At 38.1% G+C, this 20946-nt stretch overlaps 1 protein-coding gene across 1 annotated transcript in view; it reads right to left on the bottom strand.

The window, feature by feature from the left end:
• The window catches only part of LOC104953362 (electrogenic sodium bicarbonate cotransporter 1-like), a 42064-nt gene that overhangs the window by 5328 nt on the left and 15790 nt on the right, over positions 1 to 20946 (bottom strand). The window contains exons 9-22 of the mRNA XM_010780300.1: positions 20464 to 20638; positions 20247 to 20380; positions 18857 to 19131; positions 17079 to 17137; positions 16225 to 16410; positions 14328 to 14441; positions 13500 to 13661; positions 12563 to 12741; positions 9059 to 9131; positions 8170 to 8238; positions 7835 to 8008; positions 5574 to 5735; positions 4537 to 4633; positions 3451 to 3530 (exon numbers count right to left, since the gene is read on the bottom strand). Coding sequence (XP_010778602.1) covers positions 3487 to 3530; positions 4537 to 4633; positions 5574 to 5735; positions 7835 to 8008; positions 8170 to 8238; positions 9059 to 9131; positions 12563 to 12741; positions 13500 to 13661; positions 14328 to 14441; positions 16225 to 16410; positions 17079 to 17137; positions 18857 to 19131; positions 20247 to 20380; positions 20464 to 20638 — 1903 coding nt within the window. The 3' untranslated portion in view covers positions 3451 to 3486. The remainder of the gene's footprint in view (positions 1 to 3450; positions 3531 to 4536; positions 4634 to 5573; positions 5736 to 7834; positions 8009 to 8169; positions 8239 to 9058; positions 9132 to 12562; positions 12742 to 13499; positions 13662 to 14327; positions 14442 to 16224; positions 16411 to 17078; positions 17138 to 18856; positions 19132 to 20246; positions 20381 to 20463; positions 20639 to 20946) is intronic.

The raw sequence follows: 20946 nt of genomic DNA, 5'->3' as shown, positions 1-20946 counted from the left end.
GGCTAAAATAACTGGATGGCCTACCTGCCTGTCAGCCTTCCATCTGTGCACAAACTTATCTCGTGGCCTCATTGATGATGCACGTTCGTGTGTGTTGGAGGAGGGACTCTGTGAGAAAGTCTGAAGGAAGAGGCATATTTTTTCCGGTTGTGTATTTTCAAATTCTAGCGCACTCGAGCTGGTTTCTCCATTCTTACCTACCCTACCTTTAACTCTTTTTAGGGTGCAGCTATATGTTTTATTTATTTCAAAGTGGGCCCATTTTAATAAAAAAATGTTCCCCTTCAAATGTGCAGAGGACTCCCCAAGTGCTGTGTTTAATTTATTTTAAAGTAGGCCTGTGTATTATTTTTAATTCTCCTTATAGGAGTTCTTTGTTTCTTATTAGAGGTTAACAGTTTTATATAATGTAATAAATGCAAACAAATTGTAGTTTTTGTCTGATATAACAATAAATACAACTTTATTAGCTATCAAGCTATGAAATATGTTTTGCGGCTCCAGACAAAAAAATATTTGGGAAAAAGGAGCAAAATTGCTCTTTTGGTCAAAAAGGTTGCAGACCCCTGTACTAGGGCATTGCGTTCCAAGAATGCAGGGTTGTTGGTTGTTCCTAGATTCTCTAAAAGTACAATGGGAGCCAGAGTCTTTTCTTATCAAGCTCCACATTTATGGAATCAGCTTCCAGTTTGTGTTTGGGCGGCAGACAGCCTATCCGTTTTTAAGAGTACGTTTAAGACCTTCCTTTTTGATAAAGCTTATAGTGATAAAATAAAATAATCTAATAAGAGTGCATTGAAATAGATACGTTGTGCCTCTTCATATATACATTTTAGTTCTTACTCTTTCACTTAAATCCTAAAAACTTAGATCTTATATTTAAAACTTTATCCAAAACCTTTCCCCTCTCTGACCTCTCAAGGTTTTATTAGAGGGTAACAGTTTGCAGAGAAGGCCTAGCCCGGCCGGGGAGTGTGGAACGTAGTCACAGACCCACTCCTTACCTCTAACCAATTCCAATTAAGGTTCCAGAGGGGACCTTTTCCCTGCGCGTGCCTCTCCACCTCTGTTTCCTACTTCTTACTTGCTACCCTTTTCCCTCAACCTATCCTAAGGGAGTGCATGTATGTAGACACGTTAGTTTAGCTGAAATAGGCTTGGACTGTTTTAGGGGGCACCTTACTCCGTCTTTCTGTTTGTTTGTACCTGTGTACTCTCATGTTCCGATTAACCCAGCTTCCCCCAAATCTCTTTTTTGTGTCCATATATACGCCGGGATCCTGAGTCGAGGCTGATCCTGTTGCTGTGGTCCTGCCTGACTCTCACCATACTACTTCCCTGATGGCTCCCACAGGATTGTTGACATCCTCATGGATTCATCTTCTTATTATATACACATGCATTTCCAAACATTTGGTCTACCTATGTTGTAAAATTTGTATTATCTTTTCAATTTACACACGGCATCTATTGCACGTCTGTCCGTCCTGGGAGAGGGATCCCTCCTCTGTTGCTCTCCCTGAGGTTTCTCCCATTTTTCCCTTTAAACTGTTGGTTTTCTCTGGAAGTTTTTCCTTGTACGATGTGAGGGTCAAAGGACAGAGGGTGTCGTATTGTCATACTGATATTCTGTATAAACTGTGAAGTCCTCTGAGACAAATGTAACATTTGTGATATTGAGCTATATAAATAAACATTGATTGATTGATTGATTGATTGATTAACGTAACATTACAAACATTTTTCAAAACTACAAGAGTTGGAACAAAAGTTTCATCATTAGTGTCACTGTCAGCATACATACGTTTTAGTGTTATTCGCACTTTGGGTAGTAATACAAATGTGAAATTATCATTAGTAATGCAAATACTATTATGCATAATTGACTGTCTGCATTAGAGTTCTCTTTTGGCAAAGGCTCTTAAGGCAGAAATAAAAAAAGAGATTGTGGATTGCTGATTTCTGATGTCATATGAGCTAAAAGCAATTTGGCTTCGGTCTTGACAGGATTAGACCCTAATGTCATCACAACATGATGCATGCCCCATAACACATCACTGACACAGATATGTAGCCAGATATCTGAAAGTATAACATGAGATCAAACTCAGAATCATTTACATTGGCCAAGTATGTGTTCATATACAAGGACCTGGACAACATTTAATTGTATTTATCACACTTTACTTACAGTTATGTATGTAAAAAGTACCAATGACCATCAAATAAATAGAATGTATAAATAGAAATATTTTTAAAACGTTTTTATTTTTAATTAAAAGTGTTATCATGTCAGGACAGGACATTTTTCTTCAGACTAAGGCCAATTAACGCTCAAGTACTTACAATATTAAGCACATATTTTATTTAAAGAAAAGAAAATTATGTTTATCTAGACCGCAATATTGTCATACAATCTGTTGCTAATCACCAGCCATGTGACCAAACCAAATACTAAAACAATTCCTGTGCCGTTGTTGGTCGTCATCACAGATGTGCTGCGTTCCCAGCTGCTTTTTCACACATTGTCCCAAAACACTAATCCTGTTGCAACAACCGTAGAGCAGATTGTGTAATTCCGGAGCATAACAGTGGACCCTGGACGTCATGATGGGGAAATCTAATCTCTTCTGGAACATCTCATTAATGAATTGCTCTTAAATATTGCCCAAAAACCAAGGCTTGTTTTGCCTCTTGAAAACTGATTGTCTCCTTTTAAGCTCATATCAGTGACCACAGTGTGTATTTATCAGGCAACATATACTTACATTCATGTAGTGACGAGGTCAGTGCTCATAAAAAGACTGGAATCTATCATTGATTTCTCTAAATATTTCTCTCTATTCCCTAAATGTGCCTAGTCGCTTTTGTCAGAATGGAAAATAAAATGTGATGATGAGTTTGAAGATATTGGAGTCAAATAGAGGCATATATCATTGAACCAACTAACAGTTTAAGTTTTTTGCAAAAATAATTGCAGGAAAAAGTAAACAATTACTGAATACATATATTTACATTGTACTAATTTGAAGCAATTCATTTCTGTTATTCAGTAGGTAAAATACTTCTAATCTGAATGTGCGTTAGCAAAATTACAATATAATTTCTAATTAAACACAATTTCAGCTTTCTACAATGAGTAAAATATAAATATTGTAGCCCCCAGTTGGCAGTTCCTTTCAGGAAGTCAACTGAATTAATTAAAGACCTTTTGTGGAGCATTTAGCAGCTAAACCATTTTCACCATATAATCATAATACTACAAGTTAAAAGCCGCCCTTTAAAGACCAGGCTATCATAGTTAGTTAGCTTGCCTTCTGACCTTTTGCGACTTTGATGCCGCAGTCATCAAAAGTGAATTGAAAATGTAAATCAGAGCTGCCTATATTTAGCTTTGTCCCTCTTCATAATTGAATGCGGCCTGTTGAGCTGCACTCTCTCATATCTCACCTGGACAAGTAGTTGGCCTGGTAGTAGCGAAGTTGCTCAGCACGATGTGTGTCGTTCAAGGGATGATGGGGACTTCTCTCCTGCAGATGAAAGCAAAAACATAGCATTTAGCTTGCATGTGGCTATGACACAAGTTTTATAAAGTTGTATATCAATCAGACAAATCAGTTAATTGATTACAGAGAGATGATTAAAATGAAAAACCCTTTGAAGCAGAAAGAAGGAAGCAGCAGGTGTTATCAGCTGCTTCAAGAGTTTAGATTGGATTGACAACTTGTGTTCAGAATAGATTAGATTGTCCATGTTACATTTTTGACAGTACTTCCTACATTTAGTAGAAAAGCCAAAAAATCGAAATGAAACCGAGTTCAAAAGCTTATTATCAAGTGTTTTAAGGTGCAATTAACAATTTCAGTTGTAGGGGTTCCTTGTCAGTTTATGGTGTATATTCCTATAAATCCTTCTGTAAAAAAGACATTTTGTACTACTTTTTGGTTGTTCAAAATACCAGATACTACTAATGTTTTTACTATAGTTTGTAGTGATAAAGTACAAACAAAGCTAGTGAGTTGATTTAATGTAGTAAATGGTGATTTGTTCAAAAATTAACTGTTAATCAACCACAAAGTTACATAATAAGTCAAGAATAGATGTAGGTGTGCTAACTGTCAGTCGTACAGGCTCTTTTATACATAGCTTAAATAACTGTGATGACTAAAACTAAGTCTAAAACCAAATGAACCAGGAAGTCCACAATGAATATGTTAAGCAGAAGGGAAAAAAAGGTTAGGTCAAGCAAGAATGTAAAAGTTAAAAGACAAATATAAACATAGCATCACAATTCAAGAAGAAAAGTTTAAAAGCAGGAGAAAGTTATTTCATTTCATTGCATGTTGAACAAAACAAAACTGCAGTTGAAAGAAGAAAGAGAATGAAATAATGAATATCATGCAGTAAGTGAAAGACGAAGAGGAAACATAAACTCTGGAAGCCACCAGAGACACTGAATGAGGAAGCAGAGCAGGAGTCAGTCAGGCTTTAGAGGAAGAAGTATCCCCCCGCTGCAGGTAGTTCGGGTCTACTCACTGTCGGAGGCCTTATCACCTAAGAAAGGCTCCTCCTCCATCATGTCCATGGGGATTTTAATGCTGGGAACTTTCTCATTGTAAGGAGGATAGTCAGACTGTTGGACAGAGGAAACACACATCCTGAGACGGGACCTACACACAAAACCTGATAACCTTTTCTTTAAGGAAACATTGCTAAAAATCACTTAGGATCTCTGGCTCCATTCAATACTTGGATGCTTCTCGAATTTGAAAGAGACAATGCAACAAGGGAACATTTTGTGGTGGGTTAAATCATACCACCGTGATGTGATGAACCTTTCTGTCTGTTTGTAAGGATGTAAAGGGATGGAGCTTCATTTAGGAACGTTGATCTTTATATCTAATAACAATTTGAATCATATTAGAGTAGAGATACTGAGTTGATCTTACAAAAATAATATATAATAAATATTTTCTTTACATTTTTTAAACTGGCTTCATCTTATTGAACTGGATCTTTGCAAACTAAAAACTCACAAAATGCAATATCCATGAGTGAATTTTCCAAAAGATAAACCAGACGCAGACAGATCTGAGGAGAAATGAACCTGATCGGAAGCGTGTTCGTAATGGTATTTTAACATCAGAGTCAGTCACTTGATATCACTGGGCCCAAAAAGACCCTTTCCATTGACATCAATTGGGAAAGAAACTCTGTACAATTATTTTGAGGTAAATATAAATCACTTACATAGCCCATATTTAAAGGCTTAAAATGCACTAATTGCCATATGTAGAGTTATATTCCCTGACCGGACGTGCAGTTTTAAAGATTTCAAAGTATGTTGAATTGTTAAACCCTCTTCTCTTTACACTGATTGTATTACCAATGGATGGATAGTCGATGGTACATGCTGCTAAATAAAGAGAAACCTGGGAGTTTGGAGCAGGGTCATTTGGACTTGGAAATGGGCTGTCATGTACAACACATTACAAAATTAATCATAAGCTTGTTTCTGCAAAGATACTAGCTTGTGCATTAAATTGTATAATATTTCAGCTCAAAACCCTTACGTCTTCAGCGTCGCTGTCTATGCTGCCTCGTTTTTTCTTTTTCTTCTTCTCGTCCTCCTTCTTTTTCTTGTCCTTCTCTGGGATGACGTCGTCCAGGAAGCCCAGTTCATGCTGGGAGAACATGTAGTCCATCCCTTTCCTGACGGCCACCAGAGCGAGGATCTAAAGCAGAACAGGTGGATAAGAGTTGACTCAGAGGTACTTTGGAATTCGTTTGTTCAAATAAATAATCAGTTTAAATGTGAGCTGATGAAAAAGACTGATACAAAACTATAAAAATACTATTTTCAATGATTAATGATTTAAAAGCCAAAATCAAGCAGGTTAGTTGTATTTCTAACCATATCATTGTATACGTTTCAGTCAAGAAATGTTTAATCTGTTTCATAAACTTATACTTAAATAAGGCAAATGATAAAAGAAGAACATCTTAATAGAATAAATACAACACCAAGTACAATCACTCAGTGAATATTGTCTTGAGTGCTGCATTAGTGACCCTGAAGTATAATTATGTAACACCATAACAGTTGCTGTGGTTTATCACCATTTAAACAATCATCTCACGTAACACAAAACAACACTTACATTTAGCCTATCATTTGTACACAGAGTGATTCAGCGGGGTGATAATTCACTCTGATTGTGCAAGACTTTTTTATACTTATCCTTTAAAAAGACAAGATAATTATTTTTGTGGATTTATAAATTACGTCTCAAATAGCTATTTGTACTTACTGGTATTTTCGTTTTGAGTTTTCACCTGAGTTGGTTGTGTCTGATTTACAACAACTACAAATTAAATTATTCCAATGCCACATCAGTTGCCCTTACAATTTAGATCGATCATAGGGTTCTTTTCCCCAGCAAATCATGTATTCAACCTTCAACTGGCTTCTCAGTCACACTTATGTTATCTGTATTGTGTTCCTTGATTGTGACATGTTTCCAATTCTCATACTGCCTGTGCTGCAGCTCTTCTGTTCACCCTCTGTCTGAAACCAGAGCCCAGTCTGCTCTGATTGGTTAGCCGGCTAGCTCTGTTGTGATTGGTCAAACGCTTGGAGATGTCCTTCACCTTAGCCTATCACGTACGATGCGATGGAGCGCTAGCCAATAGGAGCCCGAGTTTTACATAGTAATGTCACTATCTCGCAAAAGTAAACAAAGGAGTCCAATGGAGGCGTTTCAGGCAGGGGGGAGTGTGTGGGAGAGACACTCCCTCTGGAGCAGTGGTTCCCAACATTTTTTCCCAAGAGCCCCCCCAAATGACTCCTGTTGGAAGTTGCCCCCCCCCCCCCCACACACACACACACACACACACACACACCAGGGGGGGGGTCGGCGTGCTGCGTGCCTGCCCAAACCGATAATGTGAAACACGCCGCCGCTCGGTGCTGCCGCGGTCCGCTTCCCCCCTCGTCACATGGGGGGATAAATGCTACAACCTAAACTGTCAGCAAAACTAGACGGCCTGAATACCGTGAAGTAATTTAGTTAAAGGAGGATGAAAGCGTAATTAAGTAGCACTATGTGCAAAGTCGACTCTTGGTGTTATTGGATCTCCAGGATTAGTCATCCGCCTCTTCATTTGGATTCGCCCGCTGTATGAAGAAATTTAAAGAGGCGGGCGGCAAGTGGAAGCAAACCTTCACAAGTGGAATTAAGAAAAAAAACTGCTTTAAAAACACCACATGCCTCGAAAAGTACACGCCGGATTTTGCGCGACTGTGTTTATGTGCGACCTTGCAACCAAGTCGTACATCACGTACATAATCTACAAAATGTGACAAATAATCCAACTGAAACCGGCATGGACAATGACTATGTTTTAAAAATGCGCTTATCCAGGAAAGCCCGGTTTGGACACTTTATGCCTTTAGCTACTAACTTGAATTGTTATTCAAATTAATTAATCAATTATTTTTTATATTTTATTTTAATGTAGAGTCAAGGCTTTTAGTGACAATCATGTATTGCTTTACAATTATATGTAAAAAAAAAAAAAAAAAGATTAAAGAAAAAAGAAGAAAAAAAGTCTAAATATGATATTTCGCCAAAAATCATCTGAGGCCTGGCACCCATGAGGGGCGCGCTCCCCAGGCTGGGAATCACTGCTCCGGAGGGACCTTAGGGATCTTAGCGTTTGCAGACCATTTACATGCAGAAAAACAGACACACTATAGGAAAGGGCAACCGTTAAATATTGCAAGTAGCCACTTTTATTATTTTGGCTGAACGTTAAAACAGTTGTCTCTCACCATGACAGGGAAAACTATGGCGGCCACGGTGGACTTGAGGATCCAGAGCAGAGCCAAGCAGAGGATCTGGATGAAGGTGAAGAGGTGGACCTTCCTGAGGGGAACATGTCGCAGGTACACCAGGTCCGGCTGATGCTTTGCTGGCATCAGGAGCAGCTTCAGACGATCCATGAACTGCAGACAGACAGAGGTACACGTGACACAATGCACTGCACGTAGGAATGTATCAGACAAACAGCTAGTGTCTGGCATGCATTGTTACTTGGATCCTCAGAAGAAACTCTTACATGACATGTGTCTGTATTATGTTTATGACGTTATTATGCAAAATGTACCTGCACTCCATTGAGAGAGGCAACTCCCATGTATAGGAAGACTCCATACAGCACTGGCATGGGGATGAACTAGGTCAAACAGAGAGAAACAATGAATACACATTAAGCTTTGGTAACTACAAATGTGTAGCTTTCACTGAGTAATAGCAGCAGTAATTAATAATATTTATTTATAGAAGATATAATACACAACTATCATCCTAATATCAACCTAATATAAAAGAGTGCAAAAATAAGAATACGTGGGATAAAAGGGCTAGTTTTGTCAACCTTAATAACTATTATAACACATAATATATTAATACAAAAAATTGTCCCCGAGAGGTTTTCTGTTTCCTGTATAGAGCCCCAATGGTAACACAACAACGCATAAGTTTACATTTTAAACAGTTAATCTCTATTCATCTTGAATTATTATGATGACCTCATCAAAAATGTAGATCAGAGTTCAGTGTGTGAATATTGTGGACTTACAGATGCAGAAATAAAAGCTTATTTATCTATATTTTTGTGTGCTGTCGATTACACAAATATGAATGCTCTTTTACGTTGCACAACCACCTTTCAGATCAAACAGTTTTTAGTCTGTGTTAATGTTGCAGTTATTGCATTTTGAAGGGCTTTAGTGATTGAGAAATGACAACTTGACAGGGCAGTAAGCACACACATAATGGTCTTTCAGGGACTCTAGCAACATTCATCATTTTAGTGATCATATCCAACATCTGTAAATTGTAAAGCACTTTGAGCACCTGTAAAAGCGCTCTAATAAAAAAATGTAATGCATTATTATTATTATTATTTATTATTATTATCTGCTGCACTGATTTCTAAAGGTTTGGGAAGAATACATTTGAAGCTTACAAATGTAGACACAATGATGAATTACCTTTAAGATAGGAGACATAAATACAGACAGTCCTGTCAGGATGAACACAGCCACCCCAGTGACCCTCTGCTCTCTGCAAAAAAGGGAGAATAATACAGTCATCGTGTTTAATTTATTTTATTTTTTTGGGATAATTTTCTTTCTTTCCTACAATGACAAGATCCCATAAAAGCCTGAATAATAATAATAGTGTTGAATACTTGAGGATGTCAATCATTTCCTGAATGTCATACAGTTAAGCCAGTGCTTCTCAAAGTGTGGTCCGCGGACCACTGGTGGTCCGTGAGCGCCCCCTAGTGGTCCGCGCGTATATTTGTAACATTTCACATTTGAAATAAATACATTTCAGTTTTCCGCACTCTCGCGGGAATATCTCCGCAATGGAGCGAGGTTAAGTTTCACTTTCGATTGCATGATATAGCCCAGCGCAACACCTTCATCACACATGTTGCCACTTGTTTGTACCATTTTCAAAAAAAAGAAAAACGATGTATTTTTTAATATTTGTGGAGTTAGGTGGTCCGCGAGTGTTTTTTTATTTGTAAAGTGGTCCTTGGTATGAAAAAGTTTGAGAAACACTGAGTTAAGCCAATTCAAAAACACCCCCAACATTTGTTGAAGTTCAAAGTTGTTGTAGATGTTTCAAGACTTTGTTATTTCAGCTTACAGCTGACACCTCAGGACGCTCCGGGGGACCTCTCCCAACAGAAACACCGAAAACTACTCAGAAAACACCAAGAAAAGTGTCTTAACTGTCGCATAATGAACATGAAGTCACATGTTCCAAAACATTATGTTTTAACCTTCTTATTGCAAGTTACCTGGCGTACATAGAGTAAGAGAATTGTACCTTACAAAACGCTAAAGGGGTACAAAGAAAATATCGTTTTTTTTGTAACATATTTCTTTAAAGTACAGTTTCTGTAATATGTTTTTGATTCACTTCCCTCTGTGCTTTTAATGGGGAGATAATATTAACAATTTAACAGATATCTGCTGTGTAAATATATTTTAAGCTTAATTCACAACCTAAATAAAATAATTACAGTTAAGTTTATTATGAGATATTTCTTGTTTTTAGTCCATGGTTTATGTTTGTGTGTTAGTTATAAAAGACATGACAAAACTACTGGGGGGGTTGAATTGTGTCAATCAGATTTGTTTGTCCGTTTTTATTTTTTATTTAATAGTCATATCGACCAAACTGTGATGGCAGGTGCACACAGCATCTCTTGTGCTTCTGTCTATAATGCATTAACCATGTACTTAATGAGTAATATTCTGCCTACAAGCACTGAATAATCGTAGTTATAGGCATTACAATATAGCACATTATAAAACATTTTTCATTGATTAAAGTTCAGTCTCTATTAGTTTATAATTGTCACTTCCTGACATGTTTTTGCAATGACCATAGTGTTTTAGAACTCAATATAATCACTGTTGGAATGCATTATTATGTGGTTTTAGGATACTCTAAATCAGGGATGGGCAACTTAGATGGTGGTGGGGGCCACATAATTAATGTACTGGCCACCAGGGGGCTGCAGATTCACTTGGAAAACACAAACACACACACACACACACACACACACACACACACACACACACACACACACACACACACAAATTCCATGTCTTGTATGTAATTATTAACAAATACACTAAGTCTGACATCTTCATAGACATTTTACAATCTTTCAGGGAACATCCTCTAATAAGTTCACTAAACAAATATCAGTTCACAGAAATGTTATTTAATTTTTACAAGTGGCATGTTTGTATTGAACAGGTTATTTTAAGGTGACCTATCATGCAAAATGTACTTTTGTACAACTTGTATACATGAATATGTGTCCCCGTTGTTCCAGGGAGCTCACCAAGTGTCAGAAAACACAACCCTCTCTATTTTCCTCCATACCCAAATCTCTTAAAAAGGGGCTGCAACGGATCTGATACAGACTGATCCAGATTTGAACACTTCTATTACGTCACAGAAGTAGCACTACGGCTATTGGGCCAACTCCACCAATCAGGAGGAGACAGCCACGGACATTGCCGTTCGAAAGCGCTGGAGACGCTGTAGTACATATGCCAGGCCTGTAGATGGTGCTGTTCTCACAGAATCAGTCCATGCAAAGACAGTGTTAAATTGAGCGAAATGAGGAATGGCTAAAATGCATGATCTGTTTGGTATTTTGAAAAATAAAAAGTATAAATATGCCTTATATAGGTACACTATATTATTAAAATATAGCATGATAGGTCCACTTTAACAGTGGAATAAAACTATTTTAAACTATTGGAAAGCACGGAAAATGTGTGTGCATTGAGATTAACCATTAATAAGATGACATAAACATGAAGTCATGAACACTAACCCAGACATTAGTTGTCTAACTTGAACCTAAGACACTTGTAGCCTGTCTCTGCATTCCCCTTATTCCATAATAAGGGGAATGTCAACACAGACACCTGTCAGCCCGCACTCTGCTGTTCCTCAGCACCGCCCCCCCTCCCTCCCGCTGAAATTATGAATGAAAAGCGTATAGTAATCATAGATAACACGGCAGGGTCCGTGACAGTTTGTTTTCATCTGATTTCAAATAAACAAAGTCTTGGTTTTTAGAATATTAAACTTGTTTCGCCAAATTCAGATGATAAATACAACTTTTAAGCTTGTAACGGCATAATTACAAGAGGCAACTTAACGTCACAGCAAGCATAACAACAGCCGGTGTTTCTTGTGAGTGTTTCCCCGGGAAACAAACACAATACACACAAACGCGTCACAGATTATTTTGCGGTATTTGGCTGCCGAACGAAATCACGTACGCAGCTCGCGACGTAACTAGGAGTCTAGTGGACGGTATCAGTACAACAACATTTTTTTTAAATTAATTACATTGTTTATAAATGTATCTGAGGGCAGCCATTTGTCCATCCCTGCTCTAAATGGTTATTGGATGCTTTGAAGTCATGAAATAAAATAAAGTAGATATAATACATTACAAGTTGGTTATAGGTCACTTTAGGTAGTGACTGTTTACTTTAATTACAATGCAAGTACACACAGTACGTGAAACTATTTATCTTATCTTTATTCATAACAGTGTGGTGTTATTGATGGACATACTAAGACACATTTATAACCAGCAGGACGAATAAAGAAATTCTGATTCTGACTCTTATTTTAAGTTACTCTATAGGAATTATAATACAATAGGATCCTTGCTAAAGAAAGTTATTTAGTGACCAGCATTTATGAGATATTCTGATACTTTGCCATATAAGTCATTATAAAATGTGTTTTAATGTGTTATGAACAATGTTACAAAGCATTATGAAACTGTTTTAATGCAGTAAGGACTTTGTGTTATCTTCATTTACTATGAATCTTACTTAAATGCTTTACATTGTATCCTTTAAAATTAAGTTCCCTTCGATAAATAAGATTTTCTGTTATGTGTATTTTATGTGAATAACACCTTGTAGCAGTCTTACCTCACACCCAGGAACTTGGGCTGCTCTCCAGGAGCCGATGTTTCCGTCTCCATCTTCAGAGAGTCGATGTGAGCGATGGAGATGACTGTGGCGGCCACGTACCACGGCAGACCCATGAAGGAGCACACAATAAGCAGAACGGCCACCAAGAACAGATCCAGATGGTAGCCTGCCCCTTTCTAGTACAGACAATAAACACAAGGTCAGAGGCTGTGCACGCTCAGGCATAGACTGTATGTAGAGCACAGCTGAAAGCACAGGCAAATGTAAAAACCAGCAGAAAACTCTTCCATGTTTATATAACACCATATGCTGATTAATACAGTAGCGTGTCAGCTCTTTCTTTCATAGCGCTTCCCAAGTTATCTTTAAAGACACCAGCAACAACGCAGAAATCAAAGGCAGTCTTGCTCAGCTCTAGCAATGACCCTTCGAACATTTCAAGTGGTTGCTTTCAGATCCAAACTGTGTTCAGTCACTGCCATGAAACATCTCTCACCCCCACGAGAAGAATGACAACAATATGTAACTACAGTGTGAAGGTAGCCAGTGTCCTGTACAAGCTGCAGTATGTTGTGGGAAACGCATGAAAATCCTCGTATAAATCAGGTCAGGACTTTTACAGGAAAGATAACTTTTTTTGTTGTTCTTGTGGGATTTCTCATTTTAAAACCCAAAATGCAGACTCAAGCATTTCAACCATAATGAAACATCAATTCAATGTTCAAGTTATGCTGCACTACATTTTGGGCAGGTTCTGGGAAATCTTGTATAGCAAATCTTCCTTGGTAGGGCAAAAACTCAACAAAAAACGACATCTATATCGACCTTGTGTATGAGTATTAAACCGTATTTACCATTTGAAAGACTTTTAACTGCTGGGTAACACATTTTGTGGCTTTGAACACACTTTTCATCAGTAATGTTTCTTCTGTACCTTCAGCATGTGCTCCTTCCTGTTGACGATCACAGCAGTAATCTGTTGGTCCATGAACACCAGTATGGTGACCAGCAGGGCAGGGAGAGCCGACGCCAGGTAAACCCACCAGGGGTTTCCTCCGAACAGGGGCACAAACCAGCCTCGTTTGGGACTTGTAGGCTGTTGGGGAGGACAAAATAATGTTTACTTTCAATAAAAAATGTTGCTCATCTCCTTTATTGTTAGCGCATAAACTATTGATCACTTTACCTTCCTTCACATAATCTTTCAAAACCGCTTGATTGATTACATTTCATGCATATGGCGCTTTAAAATTCAGAAAAGCACTTTCCGGGTTCACTGTATCCAGGTAATTTTGACATGTAGACAAACAGGAGGAGCTGTGGATCAACCAACCCTAGCTTCAGCTAATGCTGCTGCTTTCTAAAAACAGCCAGTATTTTTTATTATGTCACTATGCTAGGGAAACAAAGTTGTAAATTAGTTCAAGGTCTTCTCTCTTAACTTTTTCCTCAAATGTTTAATTTTATTCTTGATGCTTTGTCAATAGTCCCTTTTTAGGACGCCTGAATATATGGAAAAATGTAGTCAATTTAATCTAGCCAATGCAAATAATTTTGTCATTTCAGTCAAACTTTCTTGACAAAATACTTTATTTAATTATAATTATTATTATAATTATATTATATAATGAACAACATAGGTTGAATGTTAAGAATTGCGAGCAACCAGAATCTACTGGTTCTAATTATATTTTATGAAGTAATGCACCAATAGAGAATTGCACTTGAACTCAGCAGCAGCATGAGATAGGAAGGAACTCACCTTGAATTCAGTTGGCACAATAAGTTTTGGAGTTTCCACTCCTACGAGCATATCCACTCCACAGAAGATCAAGATAGCCAGAATGATGGCGAAGTCACTGATGAGTTTCCTCACCTGGGTGAAAAACAATAGAAACAGTTAAGTACTGTATGTAACCTGCTGATTAAACATTTGGACACAAGAACAAGTATTGTTGGTTTAAGTTATTAAAGTTATTAAACCCTCCAACTGCGATCGGCAGACTTACCCAGCTGCCCTACAAGACCATATGCAACGCTGTTTATGTATGTCATGAAAGAGGCTGTGTAGAAATACTTCCGTGCAAATTTGTGATATTAAACTGTGAAAAAAATAATATAGCTACATTTGATATTGTCCTAGAGGTGTTGAGAACAGAAAGTTCTCAAAGTACATTGTATGTATTTATATATTTGACTTATCTAGTCTAGAAAAAAGGTTGACGTGATCATTGAATTATACAACTTTCTATATTTACAGGGACCCGGATCAGTTATAAAAAAGATTGTATTATTATTATTATTGACCTGTTCAGCCCGGGGCCTGTTTTTCAGGTCTCGAAAATGATATAAACAAATGACTATGTGTTCACTTCTAAAAGGTGTAAATGAATAATCTTTTTTCTCAAAGGAATGATACACCTGTGAGTTGGCTGTAGAAGTGTCAGAATCAATATAGACGTTTTTATTTTAAAGTAAATTCAAATTGGACGTAGTAAAACATTTTTAATTATAGTGTCCATCCAAAAATAAAAACATTACTTATAGTGAAAACCACCCTTGAATGATGGGATAGCAGACTAAAAGCTTTAGGAATCCAAACTATAACATATAATAAGTACCCTGTATCAAGATTTATGCAAAACAACTGACATTTGACCTTTTTAAAGAGTTTTAGAAAAATAAACCCACCTCTGGGCTCATTTGGGTGTATTTCTGAGATATTCAATATCTCTGGAACCCATTGGTCGATTTTGGTGATTGAGACCTCTGTTTAACCGTTAGAGACAATAGAATCGAGGGGAGGTTCCTAAATCCATCTAAACATTACCATTGGTGAGTTAGAATGATGCGCATGCAGCATGCCCAAAACCGGAAGCTCCGTTACACTCTATATGAAAAACACGTTTATTGCCATAAATGTTATGATGGATTATCAGTAATCATTTCAAAGTGACACAGAGAAATTGGATTAACCTTCAGCAGTGTTTCTATGCGTTGTAATGCCATTGAACACAACCTTTGATCAGAAAACAGCAAAGGTAAGACGTATTTGCAGTTTCGGCCCCGTAAAGTGAAGTTGTATGTTGTCTTTGCTTGCCGCCGCTGCCGTGAGTTCTGGTCGCACAGTGATGATACTTATACCAATGGAATCTGTGGAATCTCAGCTTTCATATGATATCTAGTTTGTGCAGATAGCATGAAGTATAAAATATCGCTACCGTGAGTTTAAGTGCGTTAACATTCATTCGCTAAGTGCTAATTCAGAGGCTTGGTGCTAGACTTGTGTTTTGTTTAGGTAACAATGGTTCATATCGTGAGTTAGCTGAGTTTCCTCCCGTTAAGTGGGTGTGAAACATTAATAGGTTGTTAAATGTTAAAAAGTCCTGAGACACAGTTTCGTGAATATTGTGGTGTTTGCTGGCGGGGGCAATCGGGCTCAAAGGGTTTAGTGTTCGTTTGTTTTTAATTTTGGATGATACAAAACTATGGCTACAGCACTTCCTGTTTCTTCCTATTTCCATGAAGTCAGCCCTACACCTTAAGGAGGAGATGCTCATTAGCTTTGAGTATGACTATAGAGGGAGTACATTCTGCCACGAGTCAGAGAGTGTAGGGGTTAGTTTGGAATGGGGCCAATGTGTGTGACGATGACTCACAGTGGTGGGGAAGAACTGGCTGGTCTTGAACTTCTTCAGACACATGGAGCAGGTGTAAGTGCCTAAGAACAGGATGCAGGACATGAGGGAGATGTCGGGGACATAGTCGCAGGCCTTCCCCACCAGCTCTCCATTGTACTTCAAGCACTCCGTCTTTGACAGGGACGACCATGTGGCGTTCATTGGCTACACAAAAGAAACAAAGAGCATCTTCATTATAAGGTAAAAGCAGTCATGAAACTGTGCGTCCACCAAAGCAGGCGAAGACACTGAGGCTGAGAAGAGCGGACTGATAACTCAGACTTTGAGAGTTTTGGAGTAGACAGAGATAAGAAAATCAGTGCCACAATAACCTCAAATAAGAAACAATGTGCTTATCAGAATATTGTTGAACTGACAAGCAAAACTTTCTTCTTCAACTCTTATCTTTCTCTTACCAAACGGGGTTGGTTTGTAATTTGTGACCCAATTTCAAAGAGTCTTTTTTAAGATTGTCGAAGAATTCCAGCGGCATTCAAACCAAAGTGTTGCATAACTTAAATCCATGAAATAGCACAGTAAACTACCGTACATAGATGACGTACTGTGAGAACTATTACTTACTTAGTACGTTTTTAAATGAAAAACATTTGTAACAGAGTATTTGTAAAACACTGTCAGGCTGCTACTTTTACATATGTAAAACATCTGGGTACTTCTTCCACCACTGATGACATATTATATATCAAACTGAGACAATATATATGTATATTGCAATAGTCTTTTTAACTTTTCTATTAGTTGTTCTTTCTTTTTTTCGGTCGCAGAAAGAAAATAATAATAAAATAAACATGGATCAAAACAGGATCTCTTACCAGTTCAGTGTTGTTCCAGTACCAGCTTGAAGCATCTCCAACCACATCTGTACTGTTCACTGAGGAAACACAACAACAGAATTTTGCATGCATAACAAATATCCGAAGAAAAAGATAAGTTGTCTGAAACCAAGATTTAACAGCAGCACACTGTCTTTTAGTCTATCAAAAGTTTGCTCCTATGTCGGCTGTTCAGGGAGTGTATGGGTGGGATTGCTAGATCAATAAGGCGAAAAAGGTAAATGATAAGACTGTGGAATCATTTGCTTCATATGTCAGAACCTAGATTCAATATGAAGGTTTTGTTTTGAGTAAACCACACCATTCTCTTTTGGCAATGGAGCTTCATGTCGTCATTGAGGCAGCTGAATTACAATAAATGTATAAAAGTAGTTTATCCTGCAGCATGAACACTGTTAGAAGAAAGTTACTTGGTCAATTTGAAGAAATGTGGCTCAAGATATTTTGTAAGAAGAAAAATGACGAATACATCAAGCACAATTTTAATTCTGGATATTGTGTTTTAGCAAACTCATGAAGAATTCAACGGTCTTAAGTTTCACAGTTGACACAGGGAATCCTTCCTCTGGCCCTTTGAAGTTGGTAGATTATTTTTATTTTAATGATGGAAAACAACATGTTTTGTAAATTATGTAAATTAGGAAAACTTGAGTGTTTTTCTGCACTGTCCTTATAATGACAAGTTGAGAAAATTTATATCAAATGCTGAGGCCGTTCAAAATATTGTTGGTGCAATGAAAATGACACAAACAAAAAAAAAGTTGATAACTTTTGTTTCTAAAGATGGAAAAAAGCAATTTGGTTTATTTGTTTAGTATTATTTATAATTCCTACTCTATACTAGTATAGTTACTGTGGTTTCCGGTCTCTTTTTCTAAATATTCATGGGAGCATATTATTGCTTGCTACATTGGAAGTCAGAATCATGTAGCACGCATGTTCAATGAGCATAAATCCAGAATTGTATTATCCCAACAAAAGCTTAGTTACCTTGGTTACATGCTCACATTCAGCATGTTAGCAAATACCAGTAACACTGGTCTGTAGCAAATTGCCAGACAATCCAATTGTTAAGAGATTTGAGTCTGTGGGGGTGGGGGGTGGGGACTGCTGTAGCTCACTGGTTTTAAGCTCAATGACGTTACTCTAGTTCTGCTGGCAACATTTCTAACAAAGCCAAAATATGCCCCAAATAGGTTATCTCATCGACAAATATCTACCAACCAACATTTCCATCCATGTCCCATCTTTGTTACAACCATAGACAGTTTATACAGAGGACAACAACCTGTGTCAGCAAAAGCTGCAGAGGATTACCAGAAGGGCTGCCCCCTCTTCATCTCCCAACCTCATTTAGAACATATAATAAAGAGGCAAGCTGTGACGTATCATCAAAACATTGAAAAAAGGCATCAGTTCACAGGAATATCTTCTGTATTGTTCAAGATAAATGTACTGTTTTTAATAAACGTTTTCTTGTGGCTTTGAAGACAGCAAATATAACTTATTTAGTTCCCTGTAGCAAAAGGGCTGTCTGACAGCCAGCTTAAGAGGTATAATACTCTAAATAAAGTGTAAACCTAAACTGATTTGGATTTATTTTTACTAGGCTAAAAAAGATTTCACTGCTGCCTCAATGTTTCGCTCTGTTGGTGGCAAACTGATCTCAAAACCTGGAACAGCTAATGGGTTAATCCATATGAATGTCTAATAAGCAGACATGTGTGAAAACACCCCAAAGTTAAACAACATCTCACCTAAAAAAGCCGGGGCCATACAGAGGCATTCATATTGTGTCACGTAGTCCATCTTGAAATCTGAGTTGATGGGGTAGTGGTGAGTTAGTTTGAGCATCTTCTTGAAGGCATCGTAGATGAAGATGAAGCTTATGAGGCAGGAGAAGCCCTCCTCAGTGAAGCGGGTGAAGTACTGAACCAGGTAGCTGGCGTCAGTGGCCACGAGCACGAGGCAGTAAAACGCCGACCACAGGCCGATCCACAGGCGGAACTCCAGGTAGTCAAATTCATTATCTCTGAATGGAAAAAATAAACACACCAAATATCAAAGAATAATCAGAAATATATAATATAGGTTTTATATGAACAGAGTTACACAGAATAGAACATCTTGAGAATATAGTAGTTAAAGTTGGAACAACTCCATACATTTCATGAATAAAGTATAAATATCATATCCCTTATTTGATTAAATCTGTCTTGTCTCTGAAAACGCATCTATTTCGATTGTACATTGGCAATTAAATTATTGCTGAAAAAAACAACACAAAGCACTTGTTGAGTCAAAGGGGACCTATCTTGCAAAATGCACTTTTTGATGTCTTTTATACATAAATATCGGCAGCGGAAACAATGCCTGACGTGTTTTGGACCTAATCTCATCTTTGTTTGCATTAGCAAGCCTCGCTAACACTCAGAGCTATGCTGTACTGGAGAGCGCATGTGTTTAAAAAGCAGGAAATAATAAAATAACTCAAATTGTGATAAACCTGCAAGAGAAAAAGCGTTTGAGCTCCATACTGTTTCAGAAATAATCCTTGATGTGGTTTAGAACAGGATGGCGTTTTATCACAGCAGAATTTAACTTTATCTCCGGTAGAATTCTGATCAGGCATTAGCTTCGCCTCCTCTTTTTTTTAAATGAAGGACCCATAATCCACGTTTCTCTAACAGGGCTGCAATAGAGGGGTTTGAGCAGTATGAGGCATGGCTACAATGGGTGATCTGTTTGGTATTTTAAGCAAAAGACTTCACAGACATGTTTTGTACAGGTATGGCCCTACAATATATTTTTCCAATATAGCATAATAGGTCCACTTTAATTTAGGCCCGGTAATTATGCTTGAACGTTCACCCCTTAAAATTGTATTTTAAAAGACTCTCCAGCTTCAGCTGATGAAATGCGACGTGTCAAACTCTGCACATTCAACATTCTTTACACCCAAATATTTACACAGTCGCCCTGATACTCTTCATGACTAACACTAACATTCATAGGCCGGATTGGAGCTTCATAAATACATAACTAAACCAACCCAAGTTTACAATGATTATAACTTCCTTGTCAAGATCTGAACCATCCATGATTAGCTACTGGGCCTCTGGAAAACTCAGGAGGTGGAGAAAGTACCTGCTGAAATTGAAGAGCAGCCGTTCAAACACCAGAACAGGACCTGTGCTGCTGAGGATGGTGAGAGGCTGGCCGGCAAACAGACAGAAAATCCCCCCGGTGATCGCTGTGCCCAGAAAACTCTCCAACACACCCTGCACACATGAAGGGGAACCGTAAGGGAATCATTCAAAAACATAAACACTCTGGAAAACTGCCAAAAAAATCACAATCTGACCTGCATGTTTTCTGTAGCGTCCCCCAGCAGACCCCCGAAAGTGATGGCGTTCGTCACAGTTCCCAGGTAGATAAACAAAATGGCCGACAAGGACTGGATGTGAATTGCATCGGTGAAGTCACTGACAAAGAAGGGCACTTTTCTCTTGATATCAAGTAGGAGACCCCCACAAAACCTGAAACAGTGAAATAAAGGGTGTGTTTTTCTCAATGAAACTGATGATGACCAATGAGCTAGAGCAGGGGTGGGGAACCTCCGGCCCCCGGGCCGTATACGGCCCGCGAGACCATTTGCTACGGCCCTCGAGGTAATTTATAAACACACGCAAAAAAGAAAAAAATTAAAGAAATGTAGACCGCAAAAAAATTAAACAGGCGAGTGCCTGTTTTTCCTGGCCAAGGTCAGGGTCCTTGAACACAACACGAGCCTAACGTGTCATCACGTGGTATATGTCTCGTCTGACAGGGGAGCATCGAAGTCGGA

Source organism: Notothenia coriiceps, unplaced genomic scaffold, assembly GCF_000735185.1.
Source record: "Notothenia coriiceps isolate Sejong01 unplaced genomic scaffold, NC01 NC01_scaffold00021557, whole genome shotgun sequence".
NCBI classification, from domain to species: Eukaryota; Metazoa; Chordata; class Actinopteri; order Perciformes; family Nototheniidae; genus Notothenia; species Notothenia coriiceps.
The sequence above is the reverse complement of the archived record's forward strand: the minus strand, read 5'-3'. Positions and strand labels throughout refer to the sequence as shown.